Source organism: Pleurodeles waltl, chromosome 5, assembly GCF_031143425.1.
Source record: "Pleurodeles waltl isolate 20211129_DDA chromosome 5, aPleWal1.hap1.20221129, whole genome shotgun sequence".
NCBI classification, from domain to species: Eukaryota; Metazoa; Chordata; class Amphibia; order Caudata; family Salamandridae; genus Pleurodeles; species Pleurodeles waltl.
This window is the reverse complement of record NC_090444.1, coordinates 1,612,054,427-1,612,078,692: the sequence shown is the minus strand read 5'-3', so window position 1 is coordinate 1,612,078,692 and position 24,266 is coordinate 1,612,054,427. Positions and strand designations below refer to the sequence as shown.

The 24,266-nt window shown below is 47.3% G+C and overlaps 1 protein-coding gene across 5 annotated transcripts in view; it reads right to left on the bottom strand.

Moving 5' to 3' along the window:
* The window catches only part of LPIN1 (lipin 1), a 311,768-nt gene that overhangs the window by 88,226 nt on the left and 199,276 nt on the right, over positions 1-24,266 (bottom strand). For all 5 annotated transcript variants that reach the window (XM_069235949.1, XM_069235954.1, XM_069235951.1 and 2 more), the window contains one exon: positions 11,233-11,352. In XM_069235949.1, coding sequence (XP_069092050.1) covers positions 11,233-11,352 — 120 coding nt within the window. The remainder of the gene's footprint in view (positions 1-11,232; positions 11,353-24,266) is intronic.

Below are 24,266 nucleotides of genomic sequence, written 5' to 3'. Positions count from 1 at the left end.
GAGCTTGTGTCCCACCCAGCCCCCATCCTGCTTCCAGGGAAGCTATGCCTGGCTAAAAGTGCCCCACTCATTGGTGCCACCTGCACTTTTCTCAATTTTAACTGGGGGAGTTGTGCAACACTGTATCCTTCCCCAGTCTACCTCACCCCTTAACGCTAGGCGACGCGAAGACTGATGCCTAGGTGTGAGGGATTCTGAACTTTCCCCAAGACTTCAGTTTCCTCTGACTGCATCACCTACTGAACTTCATGCTGTTTTGGCAAATGCTAACTATTTCCTTCCTTTTGATTCCGCTTGCTGACACGTCTATGGGCTTCTAATTTCCCAGGTAGGCGCTCATTGTCGAGTGTTGGTAGTAGCTCATCTATTTATGTTTTTGTGTAAATTTGACTATTTTTTGTTTTGAGTTGCTAGTTATTTAAATAGCAGACTACATGTATCAAAATACAATTCAAAGGGAACAGAGCCGAATGAGCGTTTGGTATCTTCAGAACCTGCTGCCCTCTCACTTCGGTGTTTTTCTGAAGTGTTGTTCGTGTAGATAGCATCTCTGTCCCTGTTGCGTCCTTCTGTTTTTTGGAATTTGATATTTCTAGGAGGTTAAAGTAACCTGCCTCTTAAGTAAATGACCCAATCCCTGACAGCTGGTAGCCCCGTCTCCACCTGTTCTCCCCTAAACATGTGTGTATGATCAGTGTTTTGAATGGGTTGTAGAGCAGGGCACTCCTGATCCATGGAAGGGGGCCAGTGTCTGGTTTGTGCAGCAGTACAGATGAAAGTCAAATTCACATACCAGGATAGGTAATCTTTCCACATTACCTTGATTCCAGTCTGTATGTGACGGTCAGTAGTGTAAATTGGATATATGTTATTGCAATGCATACGCTTGCAAGCATGCCTTTACCAAGCCTTCATTACCATGCACTGCCTTTACTATGCATTGCCTTTAAAACGAAGCCTTTACCACACATATGCCTTTACATCTCAAGGTATGTATCTATAAGGTGAAATCCATAATATATATATACATATCTACACACGTATTCATTGGAAAAAAACAAAGGTTACAAGGATGTTATAGTTAGATTCACGTTTAACCCACATAAAACCAAAGAAATGTAGCAGTTGTAGTTATACATATAGTAATACTTATGTTAAGAAACTATAGCTTGTGGGCTAAAGTTACTGCACACGTAATAGTATCTTCAGATAAGTATAACTATAAGTATAACTATAACTGCTGCATTTATATGGTTTTGTGTGGATAAAATGTGATCCTAACTATAATGTCCCTGTAACGTACAAGTTACTTACCTTCGGTAACGATATATCTAGTAGAGACATATTCTAGTTGCAGATTCCTTACCTTTAAATTTCCCCAGGCATCAGTCTGGATCTGGGGATTTTTCTTCGAGCAGTACCTCTGCGTGCCGTCAGGTGGCGTCACTCGACTCCGCAGGAATCGTTGGCGTCTTGTTCATCGTGATGACGTCGCAGACGTATATAGACGCCACCCTGGCATGCTGACGTCAGTTTCTTTTCACAACTTTTCACGCCAGTAGCACAGAGCCACGAAGAACACAGAGTGGTGCACCAAACCTAGGGCCCTTAAAGGGAAGCTCCTGTCCCTAGAAATCAGTTTGCAGTGCTGGGAGTATGGGCGGGTCGGTAAGGAACCTGCAACTAGAATATGTCTCTACCAGATATATCGTTACCGAAGGTAAGTAACTAGTACATCTAATAGAGACTTCTAGTTGCAGATTTCCTACCTTTGAATAGATACCCGAGCAATACCATCCCCGGTGGTGTGCTGTGAACCAAGATCACACCAAGAAGTCCTGCAGGACTGAACAGCCAAAGTAGCCGTCCCTGTGGACCTGACTGTCCAGGCAGTAGTGTTTGGTAAAAGTGTGCAGAGATGCCCACGCTGCTGCCAGGCAGATGTCCATGACTGAAACGCCCCGTGCTAGCGTGTGGTAACAGCAGTAGCTCTGGTGGAGTGGGCACGCAAACCTTCAGGAGGGTGCTTCTTAGCCAGAGCGTAGCACATTTTGATATATAAGAGCACACATCTAGAAATGGTCCTCTTCTGCACCGCCTGCCCTTTCTTTGCACCCACATATCCCACAAAGAGTTGATCGTCCACCTGGATGTCTTTGGTACAATCAAGGTAGAACACCAACGCTCTTTTTTGGGTCCAGTTGGTGGGGTCTCTCCTCTTCAAGTGAGGGATGTGGGGGTGCATAAAAGGTAGGCAAGGTGATGGCCTGTCCGACATGGAAGATGTCACTACTTCAGGTAGAAAAGAAGCCCTTGTGCAAAGTACCACTTTCTCAGGATGTACTGCCAGGAAAGGTGGTTTAGATGAAAGAGCCCGGAGCTCACTTACTCTGCGGGCAGAAGTGATGGCAAGTAAGAAGACAGTCTTGATGGTTACGAGCCGTAAAGGGCAGATGTGAAGCGGCTCGGAGTGGGCACAAATAAGGTATGGTAATACTAGGTTCAGACCCCATTGGGGCATAATGAATGGGGTAGGAGGAAAAACATGTGTGAGGCCTTTAAGAAACCTCCCAACAATGGGAGATTTGAATAAAGAAGGTTGATCTGGTAACCTCAAAAAAGCAGAGATAGCAGAGAGATATCCCTTAAGGGTACATAGGGTGGAACCCTGTTGGGCAAGAAAAAGAATAAAGAGAAGGACCTGACAGAAAGGGAGGAGCAGATAGAGGATCAACCGATTTGTCGATGCACCATGCCACAAATTTCTTCCAACGACAGGCGTACATGGTTTTGGTTGAGGGACGCCTGGCTGCCAAGATAACGTTACAGACTTTGGGTGGCAGGTCAAAAGACGTCAACTATCGCCGCTCAATCTCCACACAAGGAGGCGGAGGGTAGACGGGTTCGGGTGGATGACCCTGCCATGCTGCTGCAACAGAAAATCCTCTCTAAGAGGCAATCTGATCGGATGAGCTATGGCCATGCTCAATAGCTCGGGATACCAGGCTCTTCGTGCCCAGTCCAGAGCCACCAGGATTACTTGGGCCCAGTCTTGCCTGATCTTCTTCAAAACTCTGGGCAGAAGTAGTATGGGCAGAAAGGCGTACAGGAGGCCTGAATTCCACTCGTGACGAAAAGCATTGCCAAGCGAGTGCCGCCTTAGAAACTCCAACACACAAAACAGCTGACATTGCCCATTATCTACAGGGGCGAACAAGTCTAACCAAGGTTCTCCCCCACTGAAGGAAGAGACCTTGCGCTAACTCCGGATGGAGACGCCATACGTGATCGACTGCGCATCGTCGGCTGAGTTCGTCTGCCCTGGCATTCAAGGAGCCCGCCAGGTGTTGAACCACCAGGGAAATGCCCTGATGTTCCAGCCAAGTCCAGAGGCACAGAGCCTCTTGACAAAGGGTCCACGACTCCACTTCGCCTTGTTTGTTGCAGTACCACATGGCGGTGGTGTTGTCTGAACACCTGCACTGCTTTCCCTTTGAGAGAGGGAAGGAATGCTTTTAATGCTAGTCGAATCGTTCAGAGCTCCAGAAGAATTATATGGAGCCCAGTTTCTGATCTTCGCCTCTCCCACATGGCTGCCCCATTCCAGAAGTGACGCATCTGTCACTACTGTAAGATCTGGTTGGGGAAAGGATAGGGATCTGCCTTTGACCCAATCCTGATTCGTTAACCACCACTGCAGGTCTCTTGCAGTTCCTTCCAAGATCTAGACCTTGTTGGAGAGATTCCCCTGATGCTGTGCCCACTGGAACTTAAGGTCCCACTGCAGAGCCCACGTATGCCATCTGGCCTTTTGAACTAGCAGGATGCAGGAGGCCATGAGGCCCAGCAGCCTCAGAGTCATTCTTACCGAAATCCAGGATAGAGGCTGAAACATCGGTATCATAGCCCGAATATCCTAGACTCACTTTTCAGGAGGATACGCCCGAAAACTGCACTCTATCCAGAACAGCTCCGATGAAAGGAAGCGTCTGAGAAGGAGTCAGGTGTGACTTTGGCACGTTGATAGTGAACCCCAGCGAATGCAAAAGGTTCATCGTAGTCTGGAGGTGGGAGACAACTGTCTGGGGCGAGTTCGCCTTCAACAGCCAATTGTTAAGGTAGGGAAAGACTGGAACCCCTAACCTGCGCAGATGAGCTGCCACCACTACCATCACTTTCGTGAACACCCAAGGGGCACTGGTAAAGCCAAAAGGAAGCAAATAGAACTGGAAGTGCTCGTGACCTACCACGAATCATAGGTAACGTTTGTGGGCCGGCAAGACGGGGATGTGGAAGTATGCGTCTTGCAAGACCAACACTACCAGCAAGTCTCCGAGGTCCAGGGCAGATAGGACCTGAGCTAATGTCAACATTTTGAACTTCTCCTTCTTGAGGAAGAGGTTGAGGGACCAAAGATCTAATATAGGACGAAGACCCTTGTCTTTTTTCAGCACCAGAAAGTAGCAGGAATAGCAACCACGACCTACTTCTGGCAGCGGAACCCTCTCTATAGCTCCTTTGGCCAAAAGGGCTTGGACTTCCTCATGGAGAAGCACCATATGATCCTCCAATATGCGATTGTATGAAAGTGGCATGGCTAGAGGAGGTGTCTCAAAGGGGAGGGAGTAGCCCCAGCCCCTTCGGACAATCTGGAGAACCCACCTGTCCGAGGTAATGGATTGCCATTGGGGCAGGTGATGCCGAATCCTGCCACCAACTGGTTCCTGGTGTACCCGCAAACTAGGAAGCTTTGGGGGGTAAGGAGGCGGTGGGGGTGGACTGGGCGACCCGCTGGCTCCCTGATCCCCTGGGGTGTGGGATCCCATGTCCGCGCAGGGGCTGTACAGCAGGCGCGGGTCAATGACCGGGGAGAAAGAACCCAGTTGGGTGCCCCTTCCGTAGCAACAAAAGGGGCGAAAGGTGGACTGCTGGCATCTAGGAGCAGGTGCAAGGCCAAGGGACTGGGCTGTGGCTCGGGAATCCTTGAAGCGCTCGAGCGCTGAGTCCGCCTTGTCTTGAGACGTGTTCCATCAAAAGGCATGCCCATCAGAGATTGCTGGACATCCCCTGAGAAGCCAGATATTCTCAGCCAGGCGTAGCGTCTCAATGCCACCGTCGATGCAACCGATCTGCCCAAAGATTCGGTCGGATCCAGTCCACAACAAATCATGAACTTTGCTGCGTCTCTCCCATCTGTCACGGCTTGGGAAAGGATAGTTCGGGCCTCCTCTGGAACTCTAGGCAGCACTTACCTGGGGAAATTCAAAGGTAAGGAATCTGCAACCAGAAGTCTCTATCAGATCTTTGGTTTTTCAGTGAATGTCTATGTTTTTTTCAATGTAAACTAATACATAAATACTGTATGTTAACACAACCACCGCCACGCAGGGGCCTGCAGCCAGGTCATGCAGCCACACACACCCCTGCCTGCACCCAACCCCATGCTGCGCACTGCCGAAGGCTGTGTGCAGTGTGGGTTTTTGTGCATGCGGGCAGGCCCTGCAGCCAACCCCCACCAACAAACAAAGGTACAGTTTAGGGAAAGAAAACAAACTGGTGCTGGGGCCTCGTTAGTAGGATCCCAGCACACTTTCAACCATAACTAGCATCAACAAAACGCAAAACACTAGGGGGTAACCATGCCAAGGGAGGCATTTCCCTGCTTAGACCTATTGGCTTTGCCAATGCCTGTTGTAAGAAAATGCCACTGTTGGCATGGTTACCCCCCACTTTTTGCCTAGTGCTGATGCCAACTTTGACTGAAAGTGTGCTGGGACCCTGCTAATCAGGCCCCAGCACCAGTGTTCTTTCCCTAAAACTGTACCTTTGTTTCCACAATTGGCACAGCCCTGGCACACAGTTAAGTCCCTTGTAAAAGGTACCCCTGGTACCAAGAGCCCTTTGGCCAGGGAAGGTCTCTAAGGGCTGCAGAATGTATTATGCCGCCCTGGGGACCCCTCACTCAGCACAGGCACACTGCCTTGCAGCTTGTGTGTGCTGGTGGGGAGAAAAAGACGAAGCCAACATGGCACTCCCCTCAGAGTGCCATGCCCACAAACCACTGCCTGTGGCATAGGAAAGTCACCCCTCTAGAAGGCCTTATAGCCCTAAGGCAGGGTGCAATATGCCACAGGTGAGGGCATAGCTGCATGAGCACTATGCCCCTACAGTGTCTAAGTCCATTCTTAGACATTGTAAGTGCAGTGGCCATATTAAGAATATGGTCTCGGAGTTTGTCAAGAACGAACTCCACAGTTCCATAATGCCTACACTGAATACCGGGAAGTTTGGTATCAAGCTTCTCAGCACAATAAACCCACACTGATGCCACTGAGGGATTTATTGAAAAATGCACACAGAGGGCATGTTAGAGATCTCCCTTGTATGTTAGCCCAACTGCTAGTGTGTGACTGACCGGTCTGTGCCAGCCTGCCACTTTCAGACGAGTTTCTGACCACATGGGGTTAGTGCCCTTGTGCACTCTGTGGTCAGAAATAAAGCCTGTCCTGGGTGGAGGTGCTTCACACCTCCCCTTGCAGGAACTATAACACCTGGCGATGAGCCTCAAAGGCTCAAGCCTGGTGTTACAGTGCCCCATGTCACTCCAGCCAGTGGAGATGCCCACCCCCCGGATGAGCCCCCACTTTCACGGTGGCAAGTCCAGAGGGATAAAGAGAAAAACAAGGAGTCGTCGCCCCCTCAGCCAGGGCCACCCCTAAAGTGTCCAGAGCTGAAGTGACCCCCTCCTTGAGAAATCCTCCATCTTGCCTTGGAAGATTAGGGCCGATAGGGATGTGCCCCTTCCCCAAAGGGAATGGACACAAGGAGGGTGTAGCCACCCTCAGGGACAGTACCCATTGGCTACTGCCCCCTGACACTAACAGTATTTAGGGGCAACCCTGAACCCTGCTCTTCAGATTCCTGATGAGCTCAAGAAAGAAGAAGGACCGCTGAGCTGAAAACCCGCAGAGAACAGGAGGAGACAACAACTGACTCAGTACCAGCCCTACTGGCCCGTCTCCTGCTTCAAAAAGCTGCAAAAGAAGCAACGCATCCTGCAGCACCAGCTACCCTTGAAAAGCCTCCAGGGGACTGCCTGCATCACCGAGGACCAAGAAACTCCCATGGACAGTGGATCTGTCAAACAAGAAACCATTTTAAATGGGATTCAGTCCACAAGCGTGCGTCCAAACTACTCTGCACCAGACGCTCCCAGCCCGTGTCCAGAGGAACCAACTACCCAGATAGGATTCCCAGGCGATTCCGACTTCGTGTCCACCCGGGGCTGACCTTTCCATACCCCCACGATGGCGCCTGCAGAGGGAATCCCAAGGACCCTCCTGATCGCGACTGCCCAGGACAAAGATATCCGTCGCCTGGAGAAGCACTGCACACATACCACCCAGGCCCAAGAGAAACCGATCACCGGTGCAGCAATGATCAGCAGGCGGCCCTCACCCTTGCCCAGTCGGTGGCTTGCCCGAGAAGCCCCTCTGTGCCCTGCCTGCAGCGCCTCAGTGAGCCCCGGGGACCTCTATAGAGTTCTATTGAGAACCCGACGCCCTATTCACACACTGCACCCGGCTGCCCCAGGGCAGCTGAAGGTTGATTCTGTGCCTACTTGGGGCTCCCCCAGTGCTCCTTCAAACCCACCTGGTCTGCCCTCAGACAACACGGGTACTTACCTGCAAGCAGACTGGAACTGGAGTACCCCCTGTCTCCATAGGCACCCATGTTATTTTCGCTCATGTTTGACCTCTGCACCTAACCGGCCCTGTGTTGATGATGCTGGGTGTTTGGGGTTATCCTGAACCCCCAACTGTGGGCTACCTATGCCCTGGAGGCTGAACCCATAAGTTTGTTACTTACCCCAAAAACTGTACTTTACTTACCTCCCCCAGGAACTGTTGCAAATTGCAGTGTCCAATTTTAAAGTAGCATTTTGCCATTTTGAAGAAAACTGTGTACACTGTTGATTCCATTCAAGGTTCTAAGTATTACTATGCAAAGTGCCTTTCGTTTAATGTACTTACCTCCTAAAAGAATCTTGTGGTTATAGAAGTAAATTAACACAATATATTTTTCTATATAAAAGCCTATTGGTCTAGAGTTAAGTCATTGAGTGTGTGTTTTAACTTATTGCTTGTGTATGTACAACAAATGCATTACACTACCCTCTGATAAGCCTAACTGCTTGACCACACTACCACAAATAGAGCATTCGTATTATCTATTATTACCTCTGTCAAACCTCTTGGGGAACCCCTGGACTCTGTGCACACTATTTCTCATTTTGATATAGTATATACAGATCCAGCTTCCTACACTTGTCACATTAAAATGCCATTACCATGGGGCAATTGTTCATTATATTATGCATGCTTCTCGAAAGGAAAAGAGGGACAATTAAGGTATAAGGGCAAATAAGAATGTTCTCATATAGGATGTACCAACTCTGAAAGGTGGCTGCATGGGTGCTCCCAGATATACATCATCGCCATTATATTCTCAGTTCATGACCAATGCTTTATTTTCTCCAATACAAGTCACTTGGCAATATGGTAAAAGAACAAGGAAGGCCACATTGTTAAGCCATAATCAGGCATGGCAATTCTGTTGTTCCAGAGCTTCAGAATGTTTCCCCATCCTGTTGCCGAGGAAAGCATCCATTACGGATCCTCATCCTTGTTGGTGAAATCATCAATCACATGGACATCCCTGCACCATCACAGTTTGCAAAATCTATTGACAAAAAAATTGTTTACCTCCTATTTATATATTTCTAAGTTTTGCAAATCACCATAATGTCATTTTTTTAACCACTTCACACAGCTGGAGGCTGCCGTAGGGTGAGACTGTTTTGAATATCTATCCATACTGAATCTGTTGAATCCTCCCAGCTCAGTGAAAAGTAAAAGGATGACCAATGGTGAGGTAGCACTTTCACCTCATTGTCCATTAAGTTCCACAGGTGACTGCTTAGCTGTCCCATGTTTGTCTCACTTAAAATCTCCACTGCAATTGTTCTTGGGCTACGGGCTCCGCTGCCTTTTGCTTATGTTTGTGTTAAAGAAGTACCCTATATGTACATTTAGATACTGGTTGAAAGGAGAGGGAGGAGATGGAATGCCATGGCCATTTTCCTTGGCACTTTAGTCCTGTGATCTCATATGATTTGTACATAGCACTCATTATCAGTTCCATGGTGTTCCTCCAGTGACCCGGCCACTCCAAGTTACTGGTAACTCCACAGAGACTAGGAGAATACCAGGGAATTAAGAATCAATATAAATGTTTTGCTTAACTTTTGTCTGAATTAGATTGTAGATGTTCTCGTATGACGTGGAAGCTGCACATGGATTTGTCCCGTGGCCTGAGAAGATCCAGTTCTAAAACACCTTGTCTTTGTGAACCTGCCCAACTTCACATCATTGGGCAACTTTAGAATATCTAAGTATCACTACTTTAGGTTTCTGAAATTTATAAATAAGTGTTCTACCCTTATTTAAACAGTTTTCCTTGCAGGTGAGTCAGCAAAGTACTGCTGAACATTGCTCCGTTCCTGTGCTACAAATGAATACTGGAAAACGAAAAATGAAGATGTGTAGAACCCAAAAACAAACAGCAAAACTTACTGATTTCAGAAATGTCAATGCCATATGCACAGCAAAATTAAACAAACAACAACTTGTGACTTTACACAAAAGACAAAGACCAACCGAATAAGTATAAATACCATTTCACAATCTATGTTATTTTTTGTCAATAATGGCATATTTATCATGCATTTTACAGAGTTCAGCCTGTATTGGCACAGGGGCTGGGTATGTGTGTATTGAGGATGCCTGTTGTGGCCCTGGCCAGTAAGATTGCAAGATTTCACTTACCATTCCTATTTATGCTATTTGAATTTCTGAGAAAACGTGAAATCCAAATGCCACACTTTTGAAGCTATAGGTCTTTAGTAAATGTAAATTGTTCAATATCAATGCCATAAACTGTAATTAGTTGACAAAAAGTCACGTTATCGAATGCGGTTTCGATTGCCTGTCAAGGAACTATGTATGAACACATTTTCCCATAGACACAGAATGTATAAAACCCTTTGATACATCTGGCCCCATGGGTTCAAGAGCACAATAAGTTATCGATTCTGCTACTGTGACGTGACTTTCAGAGTGGCTGACCACAGCAGTTATAGCCTTCGTGGGTGAGATTTTGCAGTGCTTCCAGATATATCCCCAGGGCCACCTAAGGGAAAGGCAGGGGCTACACTCTTCAGTGGAAATCTCTGTTCTATTTATGTCTGACAGAACCTGAGCTTTTGTCTTGTGAAATTCTGCTCTATGCCTTGCACAACCCGGCTTGTGGGACTTGGTCTGTGCTTAGGTCTTCACCTGCGCTTAGTACTTGGTCTGTGTCTTTTAGGATTTTGTCTATGCCTAGCAGGACTTGTACAGTCCTTTAAGGAAATGATACATGTCTTTCAGGACCCAGTCCATACCCCTCAGGACTTGGCCTATATCTTGTAGGACTTGTCTTTATGTGATACAAATGTGCATTACAATATGGAAAAAATACCACGATAAGCTAAATTTAGATTATGCGCATGTGTGATAAAAATTGGAAAACTGGCTCGAAGAGTAAGAAAGAGAATCTTTTCCAGTAAACAGATTGACAATTACAAAGAAGATAAAGAATATAGTTGTTCTTAGTAATCAACAACTTATTTTGTAAAATGTCTGTAATTCTCAGTAACTCACTAGCACATGCACTCTTCCTAAAACAGGGAAGATTTGCCCTGCTGCTCTATGGTTGCTCTTCCCATTTCAAAGCAGCGGATTTCATTCTTTGGCCCATCCCCTTTTGAAAGTTCTTTCACACAGGTCACAGAATGTGTATTGTGCTTTGCTGCAACCAATCACAATAATGCCCCTGAATGGTACTGAACTGCTCGGGTGCCCCCTCTTGAAATTAGCCTTTCACATATAATTGAAGTAGTGACATACCTTAAAAACAGGAGCCACTAAATTACATCAGTACTGGTGTGACTAATGGCAGTCCATAAATTCTGACTACTTATCATAAAATAAGTCCAGTGGAACCATTGTTCTCTCTGTATTACGTTGCTCAGGTACCACATAGATGAACTGGGCTGCTGTGGAGAGAATGATACAAAGAAGCAGAACTCTGCTGAGGGATACCCCAGTAGTACACAAAATTACAACATACCTTTGATGGGGAGACCAATCTCCATCTGAGTGATGTGGAAAGGCAGGATGACCAAACGGACCCTCTTGAGAACTGTTTCTTTCCAGTACTTCACCTGCATAGATACCATGGAGAGGTGGCCTAAGAAAAACAATAGATACTTGAATATGCGTGGATAGACAGTTCTCTCAACATTCAATCTATAACTAGAAGAAAGTAAGGGAAAGGGTAAAGCAAAACAATAAGAAGGCAGCAAAATCTGATACAAAAATCTTTTGGGTTGATTTATCGTAGCAATTCTAAATATGACAGTGATGAGTACCCTTACTTGACTTCCCTCATCAATTCAAAGGTATCTTCAAAGGTGTCCTCTTATCCAAAAGAAAGAAGCTGTCTGTCCCTCTTGTTTCCTTAGGGCCACAGCCAAAGTCCTGTTCCACAGGCCCACTGTGTTTTTTGTTAAAGGTGCCCTCTCTTGGCAAGCATTTGCCCATGGACCAGAGGAGATTAGCATCTCTGACCCTTTCAGACACCCCTGCTTTCCCTGCCTGAATACAAGGGACAGCAGGAAAGTCTCTGCCCTTTCCTAGGCAACATGCAGCAAACAGGCCTTCTCTTCTTCTCTTACACTTTCCAACTCCAGTGACATTTTGATTTCTTAGAGGTGGGTGCCCATAGTTTTAGGACAAACTAAGCAGTGGGTGTTGATGATTTTGAAACCTATTGTTAGACCTGTCAGCCTCTGGATGGTCTCCTCCCAAACCTTTTACCTTACTCTTGTTTTCATTGGCTTTAGTAATGTGCACCTTACCACTGGTACACAGTGTTAAAATGTGTGTGCTAACTCCCTACAAAATGGTAACATTGGCTTACACCCAATTGGCACATTTAATTTACTTGTAAATCCCTACTATAGTGGTACTACATGTACCCAGGGCCTGTGAATTAAATGCTACTAGTGGGCCTGCAGGACATATTGTGCCATCCTCTGAAATAGCTCATTAAAAAGCCCTCTGGTCTGCCATTGCAGCCCATGTGTGCCATTTTTAAACTGTCGTTTCGACCAGGCACAGTAAACCTTTTCCTAGGCCTAAACCTTCTTTTCTCATTTGTATACATCACCCTTAGGTCAGGCCTAAACAGCCCACATAGCAGGGTGCACTGTATTCAAAAAGTTGGGCATGGACTTTTAACTTTTGCAAGTCCTGGTAGTAAAAAACTCTTACATTTGTTTTTTACTACTGCAAGGCCCGCCTCTCCCATAGGATAACAATTGGGTTACAATATTACATTTAATAAGAGATAACTTTCAATTGGGAGCAGGTAGGAATTTCAAGTTTGGTGTCTAAATAATTTTAATGGAAAACCCCCTTTAAAGGTAAAGTCATACTTTAAGTCACCATTGTGAAAATGCCACTTTTAGAAAGTTGCCATTATTTCGTCCCAACGATTTGGCGCCTGCAGCCTGTATCCTTGGTCACATGACTAGGTGTAGATGCCAGCTGGTCTTTGTATATTACTCACAGAAGGTGAAACAAAGGGGGAATAAGTACTGGCAGGACAGGCCACCTCTTACATGATGAAGGGGAGGAGCTGTCACCTACCACACTTGCACATCACAAAGGCTCTGTCTTAGCACACTCACAAAGGGTTCGACCCAGACAAGGTGGGGCAAGGGCAGATAGGCAAGACATTCCAATCATATCTGGGGGTGGAAATCTCCAGAATCTTTTCCTACTTCAATGCTGGCACCAAGTATAAACCCTGGACCCTGAGGCTCAGTTCGTCAGTATACCTCTGGACCTGTGGAAGACTCAGGTCTGCTGTGCTTCTCTGCTGTAGACGCTACACTGCTGCCCTACTACTCTGCTGCCTGAGGGAAAAGGATAGACTGTACATTCCAAAACCATCCTTGTCACCAAGTTTGGACTCACCCAAGAGAAGTACTGCATCAGGTTCGGGGATAGCCAAAAGATGCAGAACGAGTCTTGGGTGGATTTCCTTGATTACCCCAGCAAGACACTGAATGCTTCGAAGGGCAGCAGCAAAGCTGATTATTTTAATAGGTTGTTTGATCTGATACTAAGAGAGCACATTTTTAGTATTGGTTTTACAGAGCTGCCCCAGCACCTAATTGATAGTAGCTCAGAGACCGCAGGGAGCTTGCTAAGGAGGTAGACCTCTGGGACAGCACTAGAGGGTCCAAAAAGGTATCAGGCAGGTGCAGGATGAGAGAAAAATCACCAGAAAAAGACATGGGAGAAAAACTGAAAAATAAGGAGTTCTCTAAAGGCCCACAAAATAATTTCCAAGGGAACACCAGTAACCAGTCCCAACCTGATTAGAAAAAGGAATTCTTTGATCACAAGAGAGGGAGGTGTGTCCCCCAAAGTACTGACTGTTACAAATATGGACCCTCCAAAGGAGACACCAAATGTCCCAAGAGGTCATGCCCCTCCCCCCCAACGGTGGGCAGACACCTGCACTGGCCAGTGCAGCACTCTGGGAGGAGGTATTTCAAGTTAGCATGGGGGAAGAGAGCTGAGGTTACATTAGTGATCATGAGGAATAAGGATATGGTGCCAAAAGCCTATATACTTTACAATACTTCCAAGTATCGGCAGTGGGTCACCACAATGGGAAGAGGGTGGAGGATCTGAGAGACACAGGAGCCAGTATGACTACAGTGAGGTGTCATTTAGTGGTCATCCCAAATACATTCCACAAGGTCATAGTCGCAGACAACCATAAGAGTTGCTACCCAGTGGCTCTGGCTCCCTTTGAATGGGGAGGGGGGGGGGGGATGTCTTGGTCCCCTAAAATAGCTGTGAGCCCTTCCATGCCTGTAGACTCTTTGCTGGGCAATGGCCTAGAGCACACTGTCTGGAAGGAAGTGGAGCTCAGGTCACACCTGGAGATGTTAGGCTTGCCTGAATGGGTCCAGGGTTGCTCAAGTGGGGAGTCCAGGAAGTTTGGAACCTCGAAAAATGGCCCAGGCAGTTACCAAGAAAAGAAACGGCAAGGGGCTCAGGAAAACCAACCCTTGATTTTTCCATGGTCCAGGTTGATGGGGCACCTAAGGAAGCTGCCCCTGAGCCAACCGGGAAAGGAATTGCCACCCTAGGACATCTGCCTAAGCTTGCTGGATGACAGGTTGAGGGTGGGTCCACCAAGGAATTCCTCAAAGCCCAGAAAGAGTGCCCCACTCTAAAGGACTTGAGGAAAGAAGCTGAGGCCTAGGCAGCAGGTCATACTTCTGGAGATTACCTGATCTACTGGGAGAATGACCTATACAGTGAGCCTAAAGTTCTTGGACCTGGGGCAACTCGAGTGCTGGTGGTCTTATAGTGTTGCAGGGTCTTCCAACTGGGGTTGGCTCACAATATACCCCTGGTAGGACATCTGGGAAAGAACAAGAACGAGGCTTGTTCCCCACTTCTACTGGTCCGAGATGAAGACAGCTCAGACATGTTCTGTTTGTCCTGTCCCCCCTGCCAGGAAAGCAGGGAAAAAGCTGAAAGCTACCCTGGTTCCCTTGCCTGATGTTGACACTCCCTTTGAGAGAGTTGACATCAACATTGTTGGTCCTTGGACCCCAAGACAGCCCTTGGCAACAGGTTCATCCTGGTTTTGGTGGACCACACCACATGGTACCCAGAGGCCATCCCTCTGAGTTCAGTGACTGTAACTTCAGTGGCTAGAGCTCTAACTGGGATTTCTACCCACATGGGGCTCCCCATGAAAGTAATGTCTGACAGAGACACTAACTTCACGTTAGCATACATGAAGTCCATTTGGGATGAGTGTGGGGTAACATATAAGTTCTCCACACCCTATCACTCCCAACAATCAACAAGACCCTGAAAGGCATAATAATCGGCCTGTCTGAGTCCATGAGGCAGGTGTAGGGCGCCCTCTTGCCATACCTGCTGTTTGCCTACAGGGAGTTACCACACAAGTGAGTTGGATTTAGCCCATTTGAGCTCCTCAAGGGAGACCCTGTTAGCAGGACTTCTTAGCCCTGTGAGAGAGGGGTAGGAGCAAGCCTCCAGGAAACCCCCTTGGAGAGCCAGCATGTAATTGACTACACCCTGAAACCAGATGCAGCACTTCTGGAAGAAGGCTAAAGATAACCTTGAGCCAGTCAATAAGTGATTAAAATCTGGTACGACTAAAAAGCCATTCTGGTGGAGAGTCAGCCTAGCAAGAAGGTGTGGATCATGGAGCCTGTAGACCCCAGAGTTCTGTAAGATAGTTGAACAGGCACATATGAAGTGAATTAGCGGAAGGGATACCACCTACCTGGTGGACCTCAGGACACCTAAAAACCTCCTAAGCATGCTCCACACAAATAGCCTCAAACCACATTTTGAGATGTCTGAAGTTACCATGCTCTCAGTGACAGATGACGTAGTGGAAGAGGAGAGTGAGCCTCTCCTTGACCTGCTGTCTACACAGGAACATGATGGGTCAGCAGAGGGTGATAACCTCTCCCCTACTCTGACCCCAAAACAGCAGAGTGACTGTTACCAGTTACTGGGGCAATTTACTTTTCTGTTCTCCTGTTGTGTGGTCATTTTTGTTATAGCTCCATGTACGTTATTTTATCAGACTAGGCCTGCCGCTGTGCACTATAATCTAGATATATTTTATTTGGCTTAGTTTTATTATTGTTACAATAGCCACTTTTACGGTCTTGTTTTATTTATTTCTATCTAACTGTTTTTGCCTAGGCCAGCACTATGTTCTCAAACAAGACATTCTTCCTTACTCTATACTTTTTCCAAGGCTGAAGTAAGATAGGTTGCCAGTGAACGTGGTACAAGTTTTGTCTCTGACATTCATAGAAAAACACACATCCTTACGTAGGGACATTTTCTCAGAACATCAGCTGGTTTATTATAAAAACACTTCCCTGTCCCTTACACATTAGAGGGAGATTCCAGCCAGAGAACCACGACTGTATGCTGATTGCTGAACGCTTCGCTACAGCTGCTTATGCAGACTTCAGGCCTTTGCTCAGTTATGGGGGATGATATCTTTCCAGGGGAACCTGAAGGGCAGAATTAGAGCTTAACACGATGTGCTCTATTATAGCCTAGGTAGGAATTAGTCTATTGACTCTAGTGACAATATGGTAGCATTATTTCTATGCTTTACTCTCCTTGTCAAAATTGTAATCTTGTCATGCTGTATCGTCCTGGTTATTGCAGCACATGCTTTGCTGTCTAAGATGCAGTTGCTTCATTAAAGTCTTATTGAAACATATACTGCCTCTATTTTGTCATTGTGTATGTGAGACTAATGTAACTGAGAGAAACGGATGAGACCTGAGTGACCATGGTTTCCCTGAGAAATCAATTATGTCATGCGCTCGGCTGCCCAATCATCCCACCCTCGGGTGGAGATGAGGCACTGCTAGTTAGCTGGAGCAAAACGCGGATTGGACCAACAGGTGTCACCTGTAGTGGCTCGGACTCAGTCTCCCACACCGTAGTCTCATTACAATAATGAGAGCCTACGCAACACTCCCTCACCACCACCTCCCTCTGGGGCTTACACGCTTGTGTACCCATGTCATTGATATTGGGGACAGTATGCCTGTTAGAAACAAAATTTACAGGTTGTCACATAAGTAGAGGGCCAGTATCAGGGAGGAGGTCTCCAAGATGCTGACGCTAGGGGTGACTGAGGTCTCCAGCAGTCCTTAGTCCAGCACAGCAGTGCTGGTACCTAAGGCCCCCCAACTGGGCGCCATCAACAACTAATTCAGCATGGACTCCAAGGTAATCACCCAATCACCGAGACTGACACTCACCCCATCTCCCGACCTCATGAGCTCACAGACAGGTTGAGCACTGCCAAATTTCTCAGTACTTTTGACCTCACACCAGGGCAATGGCCGACTGCTTTGACTGTGGGGGCAAAAGAGAGGTATGGATTCTTGACACCAGATGGCCACTTCCACTTCAGGGTGATACCCTTTGACTTAAAGGATGCCCCTACCACCTTCCAGAGGTTGGTGAACAGGGTCCTGGCTGGGCAGGAGGCACTCTGTACCGCCTACCTAGATGACATAGCTGTCTTCCGCTCCAGCTCGGAGGAGTACTTGTATTACCACCAAGAGGTGCCTCAGGCACTGCAGCAGGCAGACCTATTAGGACCATTAAATGCCAGATATGGCAGGGTACTGTGGTATATTTTGACCACATAGTGGGTGAGGGCAAGGTGCAGCCCCTTTAGGCCAGGAGACTATCCTTTGCTGTGGTCTGGGCACTGATGAAGCTGAGACCATACCTGTATGGTACTCACTTCCGGGTTCAGACGGACTACAGGCATGTCAGATGGCTCCTGCAAACGAGGGGTGAGAATCAAAGCTGTTAAGGTGGTCCATTTATCTACAGGGAATGGACTTTACGGAGGAACATTGTCCTGGGTCAGACCACACCAATGCTGACGGCCTTTTCAGGATCTTCCGCCTTCGTGATGAGAACTCCCAGGAAGATGTGTAGTTCTCCCCATTTCCAGATGGGGTGTAAACCTGTTAGACCCCTTAGCCTTAGGGTGGTCTTCCACCAAACGTTTTGCCTTACTCCTCCATTTTTTTGCTGAACTTAGTTTTGTTGGCCTTAGGGCTCTGTGCAATTTCCACAGCTAACCAGTACTAAAGTACACTTGCTTACTCCCTACAAAACGGTAACACTGGCTTATACCCACCTGGCACATTTAATTTACTTGCATGTATCTAGCACAGATGTACTATATGCACCCAGGGCCTATAACTGAAATACTACTAGTGGGTCTGCAGCATTTTTGTGCCACCCACTTAAGAAGCTCTTAAAACATGTTTCAGGTGTGCAATTTCAGCCTGTGTGTGCAGTTTTTAAACTGCCATTTCGACCCAGCAAAGTAAACCTTTTGCCAGACCGAAACCTTCCTTTGCAATACATATATTTACCCCTAGGATAGGCCCTAAGCCCATATGGCAAGGTGCTGTGTATTTGAAACGTTGGATATGAACTTTTAACTGTTATATGTCCTGGCAGTGAAAAACTCAAATTTGTTTTTCACTACTGCAAGGCCCGCCTGTCCCATAGGATAACATTAGATTATCTAATTACATTTAATAAGTGATAACTTTCAATTGGGAGCAGATGGGAATGTTGAGTTTGGTCTCTACAGAATTGGAATTTAAAGCAATCTTTAATGGTAAAGTTGAATCCGACGTCACCATTGTCAAAATGCCCCTTTTAGAAAGTTGCCATTTTCCTGTCCCAACCATTTGGTTCCTGCAAGCTGTATTCTGGGTCATATGACTAGGTGTAGCTGGCAACTGGTCTTTGCGTATTGCTCCAAGACAGTGAGACAAAGTGGGAATAGAGGTTGGCAGGATGTGCCATCTCTGACTTGATGAGGGGAATGAGCTGTCACCTACCACACATGCTTATCACAAAGGCTCTGCCTGAGCACACTTACAAAGGGTTTGACACTAGTCTTTTGTGCCCCCAGACAAGCTGGGGCCAGGGAAGATGGGCAGGAAATACTAAACACCTCTGGGGGTGGAAACTCCAGGGCCTTCTACTTTAAAGCTGGCACCCTCTGACCCAACTCTTCAGTACACCTCTGAACCTGTGGAAGACACAGAGGGACTACTGTGCTGGTTTGCTGCAAGAAGAACTGCTACTCTGCTGCCCTACTACACTGCTGCCTGAGTGAAAAGGACTGGCCCTGCATCTTGAACAGTGACTCCAAGGGCTAGTTGGCTGGCCTCCTGATCAGAGCCCCAGGGATAGGAAAAAGATCTAATCACTGTGAACCCAATACCTTGACTCTGCCTTCTGTAAACCTTGCCCCCAAGTGAAGTCACCCCAGTCCTGGACTCTTGGAAATAGTCCTGAAGGTGCAATGCCTTCCAAGCTGTGGTTCAAGCAGAACCAACACAGGGCAATACAACACCTCCCAATCAATCAATCAGTATATTTATAGAGCGTGCTACATACCTGTTAGGGTTTCAAGGCGCTGGGGGGGCCGGGGGGAGGAATAAGAGCTGCTACTGGTCAAAGAGCCAGGTCTTGAGGAGTCTTCTGAAGGCGAGTCGCAGGTTGGTTGGGAGAGTGTTCCATGTCTTGGCGGCGAGGTAGGAGAAGGATCTGCCGCCGGATGTCTTTCAGTGGATGCGGGGGACGGTGGCGAGTGTGAGGTCTGCAGAGCAGAGCTGACGGGTGCGGGTGTAGAAGCTGAGTCTGTTGTTGAGGTAAGCAGGTCCGGTGTTGTGGAGTGCTTTGTGTGCGTGGGTGAGGAGCTTGAAAGTGATCCTCTTGTCAACGGGGAGCCAGTGGAGGTCTCTCAGGTGGGGTGTGATGTGGTTGCAGCGGGGTACGTTGAGGATCAATCGGTCGGAGGCGTTTTGGATGCGTTGGAGGCGCTGCAGGTGTTTTGTCGGGATGCCTGTGTAGAGTGCGTTGCCGTAGTCTAGCCTGCTGCTGACGAGGGCCTGTGTCACTGTTTTTCTTGTGTCTGTTGGGATCCACTTGTAGATCCTGCGGAGCATGCGGTGAGTGTTGTAGCAGGAGGAGGAGACTGCGTTGACCTGTTTTGACATGGAGATGGAGGAGTTGAGGATGAAGCCCAGATTGTGTTCGTGGTCGGTTGGTGTTGGTGGGGTTCCTAGAGATGTTGGCCACCAGGAGTCGTCCCAGGCGGAGGGGTTGGGTCAGAGGATGAGGACCTCCAGTTTCAGGTGGCTGTTTCTCATCCATTCGGCAACGGCCTGCATTCCCTCGTGGAGGATGGACTTGGCGGTGTGCGGGTCTTTGGTGAGGGAGAGGATGAGCTGGGTGTCGTCGGCGTAGGAGAGGATGTTGAGGTTGTATTGGCGGGCTACTTGAGCGAGGGGGGCCATGTAGATGTTGAATAATGTTAGGCTGAGGGATGAGCCCTGGGGTACGCCGCAGATGATTTTGGTGGCTTTGGAGTGGAAGGGAGGGAGGCGGACTCTCTGGGTTCTGTCGGAGAGGAAGGATGTAGTCCACTCGAGGGCTTTCTCTTGTATTCCGGCTTCGAAGAGGCGGGTTCTCAGAGTGTGATGGCATACTGTGTCGAAGGCGGCTGATAGGTCCAGGAGGATGAGGGCTGATGTTTCGCCGTTGTCCATTTGGCGTCTGATGTCGTCTGTGGCGGCGAGGAGCGCGGTCTTGGTGCTGTGGTTTTGTCGGAAGCCGGACTGGGAGGGGTCCAGGATGTCGTTGTTTTCAAGGTGGCGAGTCAGTTGTGCGTTGGCGATTTTCTCGACCTTCGCAGGGAACGGGAGTAGGGAGATGGGTCGGAAGTTCTTAAGGTCTTGGGGGTCTGCTTTGGGCTTCTTAAGGAGGGCATTGATTTCGGCGTGTTTCCAGCTTTCCGGGAATGTTGCTGTTTCGAAGGAGATGTTGATAACCTTCCGTAGTTGGGGAGCGATGGCTGCGTCTGCTTTGTTGTACACGTGGTGGGGGCATGGGTCTGACGGTGATCCGGAGTGGATGGAATTCATGAATTTGCGTGTCTCAGTGTCGCTGACGTTGGCCCAGGAGGTTAGGCGATCGGAGCGGGTGGTGTTAGTAGGGGTGGTGTCTGGCGTGGTGGGGGTGGCTGTGGTGTTGAAGCTGTCGTGGATGTCGGTGATCTTTTGGTGGAAGAAAGTGGCCAGAGAGTCGCAGAGCTCTTGTGAGGGTGGAATGTCGTTGATGCTGGGGTTGGAGAGTTCTTTCACGATGCTGAAGAGCTCTTTGCTGTCGTGTGCGTTGTTATCTGGCTGGTCTTTGAAGGAGGATCTTTTGGCTAGTCTGATTAGTTGGTGGTGTCTGCGGGTGGCGTCTTTGTGGGCCGTGAGGCTGTCAGGTGTGTGTTCGGTGAGCCATTTATTCTTAAGTTTCCGGCAAATACGCTTGGAGGTCTGGAGCTCTTCAGTGAACCAGGTGGCTTTCTTGGTGGCTTGGTTGTTGGAGGTCTTCTTGAGTGGTGCGAGTGAGTTGGCGCAGTCGTTGATCCAATGTCTGAGGTTGTGGGCGGCGGTGTCTGGGTCGGTGGGGTCGCTAGGCGGGTTCTGGGCAAGGGCGCTGGTCAGCTGGTCTTGGGTGACTTTGCTCCAGTGACGGCAGGGTGGCTGTAGGGTACGGTGGTGCTTGACCTGTTTCTGGATCTGCTCTGCATCAGAACCGCGCAGCATGACGCATCCCTAATGCAAGACCTTGCGACTCTTCGGAACCACCGCTGCGTCATAACTCCCCAGTGCAGGACCTCTTATCGCAGCCCTGCAACTGCTCAGAACGGCCACTGCACAATGCATCCTCAGGGACTGAAAACGCTCCAACCACCTTGAACCCAACACCTGGACTCTGTCTGCTGGGAACCGTGTCACCCCAGTCCTGGACCCTTGCAAGTGGGCTTGAAGGCACTCTGCCAACCCAGATGTGGTCCAAGCAGAACTGGCGCAGAGCAATGTATCGCTTGCAGCTCCACATAAGAGTTGCTACTCCACAATGCATCCTCTATGCAGGATCTTCCAACACTCCACAACCCAGATTTAAGGTACTTTGTTCAGCAGGGCTAACTTGGTCCCTGTATGCAGCTTGCGCACCATGGCGGTGGGAATAAACTCATGACTTTGTCTTGGACTGGAGCAACCAGATAACCACAGTTGGCACTTTGTGCTTCTAAGCACTGTTTTCACTTAAAACTTTAAAACTGCATAGCTCTGATTCTACTAATTAATTTTTTGCTGCTTTGGTCTCAAATAATTTGTTAACTTTTACTCTATTTTTCTAAAATGGTGTGGGATTTTTCTTGTGTTGTGTTTTCATTTTATTACTGTTTGAAGTGCTGCATAAATGCTTTATACCTTGCTTTTAAGTTAAGTCTTAATGCTTTTGTGCAAGCTACCACAGGGTTACGCATAGATTAATTTAGGTTTTGGTTTGGGACTTCATCCTGACAGAAATTGTGGTTGCTGCCCAAGTAGGGTTTCACCTCCTCACCCAATAACCTAATTTCCTACACCTATTAATTCCTTCCAGATTTTCTTCCCCATCCTTTTAACTCTCTTCAGCACAAAAAAACATAGTCTGAAGAGAGATCTAGTTCCCAGGACCTGGTGACTGAAATGTGAGGGGGCTGGGGAGTGAAGGCTTGTCCTGCTTGTGAGAAAATGAAGGTCCCTGGTAAATGTTTGCTCCAATAACCCTTTCAACAATCATAATTCAATCTTTTCGGCCCAGATCTCTGACTTAGGAGGAAGACCACACAATATTCCCGCAGCTATGATCCTAGCTGTGTTAAACAGTGAAGTAAGAAACGATGAACAGCAGGAGCACGCCAGCCTGGTATTTAGCCTGTCAACCTTCTAAACATTAGGTGCCCAGGCCTAGTCGGATGTTAACCACACGCACACACTTTAAATAGGATTTTTTATGGTACCCCTTATCCTGAAACTGTTCACTTGCAGCCATTCAGTCCAAGCAATAGGATCCGCGTTTCTAAAAGGGACAACGTGTGAAAAGGCTTCCCGGTCCAATCAAATTCCTTTCATTTTTTTGATTTGCAGATATCAAAGAAGCAGATTCAGAAATCCTCTGCAGTTAAAACGGACAAGATATAAAGAAGTGTGAACTTTTTAACTACCACCTTTTTTTATGGCTTGCATCTCAATCTCAAAAATAAATGAACCGCTATATAGGAAACCAGCGAAAGCATACTTTTTGAGAAAAGCCCAAGTTTAGTGTAAATCCATTCAGCGATTTTGGATGTAGGCGCAAGCAACATATGCTATGGGCGCTAACATTTGAAACACATCTTTTTCATCTCCCCCCTTAACTTATGTTCCCCATGCACGGAAATGCACAACATTTGGTTTGCGGAACCTGAGGTAAATGAACTGTTTTTTTCACAATTTTTAAGCAGATCCGTCCACGGAGTCCAAATATATATATTTAAGAGGGAAATTAAACTCATGGTAGGTGTGAATGCACTCAGTGAATTTTTTAATGAGACTTTCTACTCCTGTTCATGTAGGTCGGTGGAAACTGTTGCTGTACACTAGTTTACTCCTGTTAGCTTCTTCTGCTTTACTCCCACTCAATCAGCATACACCAATCAACGCCCTAATGTGCACCTTAAACTATCCACTTAGCAAAGGTATTTTTAAAGGCTTACCTTGACATAAAAAAATTATGATGTGCCACATATAAAATTATGAGGAGAGTTCATCACTCCGCGACTAGGCTGGGCACCTTTAAGTTCTCTGTGAAAACACCAATTTTTCCATGTCTAACCATTTCTACCTCTGCTAATTTGGCCAGCTTCCACAGTTGCAAGCAAACCCCGATCGTGTCAGGCCCTCACAGGCATTATGCCCTCCAGTTAAAACATCAAAGTCCTTGGTAGTCTTCAGCACAACAACAAGCTCGCCCGGAGTTGCACAGCAGTCATTGACAAGGCTAGGTAGAACAAATATCTTTTCTCGGGTTGGCACATGAACAATGGAAAAGGGCAGCGGATTTAAACAAGGGGGTGGTGATCCTTGGGGATGGAAATGCCGAATTCACTTCATCTTTGAAAATAGCATAGTTGGAGTTTTTCGAAATCTTCACACAAATCAACAAGAAGGTTGTCAAGCCTGTAACCATCAGCCTCCACAGTGAGATGGCCGTCAACGTGGAGTATCCCCGCTAGCTTAATATTTTTTTTTTTGCATTATGAAGTATGATGATGTAGCAAAGCAGGGCATAAGTCTGATGCCCAGTAGCATTTTACAGAAGGGGGCCAAATCGAATGATTTTGTGACTCTCCATTGGGCCAATTTATAAAGGAAAGAGCAACTTTACACTTCAATACTTTTACTATAATTGCAGCTGCTCTTTTTGGTGGAAAGACACAAAAACCCACTGCTGCCAAAGTAATGACACATACACAAAATGGAAATGTAATTTGAATGCGTATGATAAATCCTAATGTGGAAGACTTTCAGCTGAGTTAAATCCAATAGTTTATGCTTGCATTTGGGGTGGAAGTGGACTGTATTT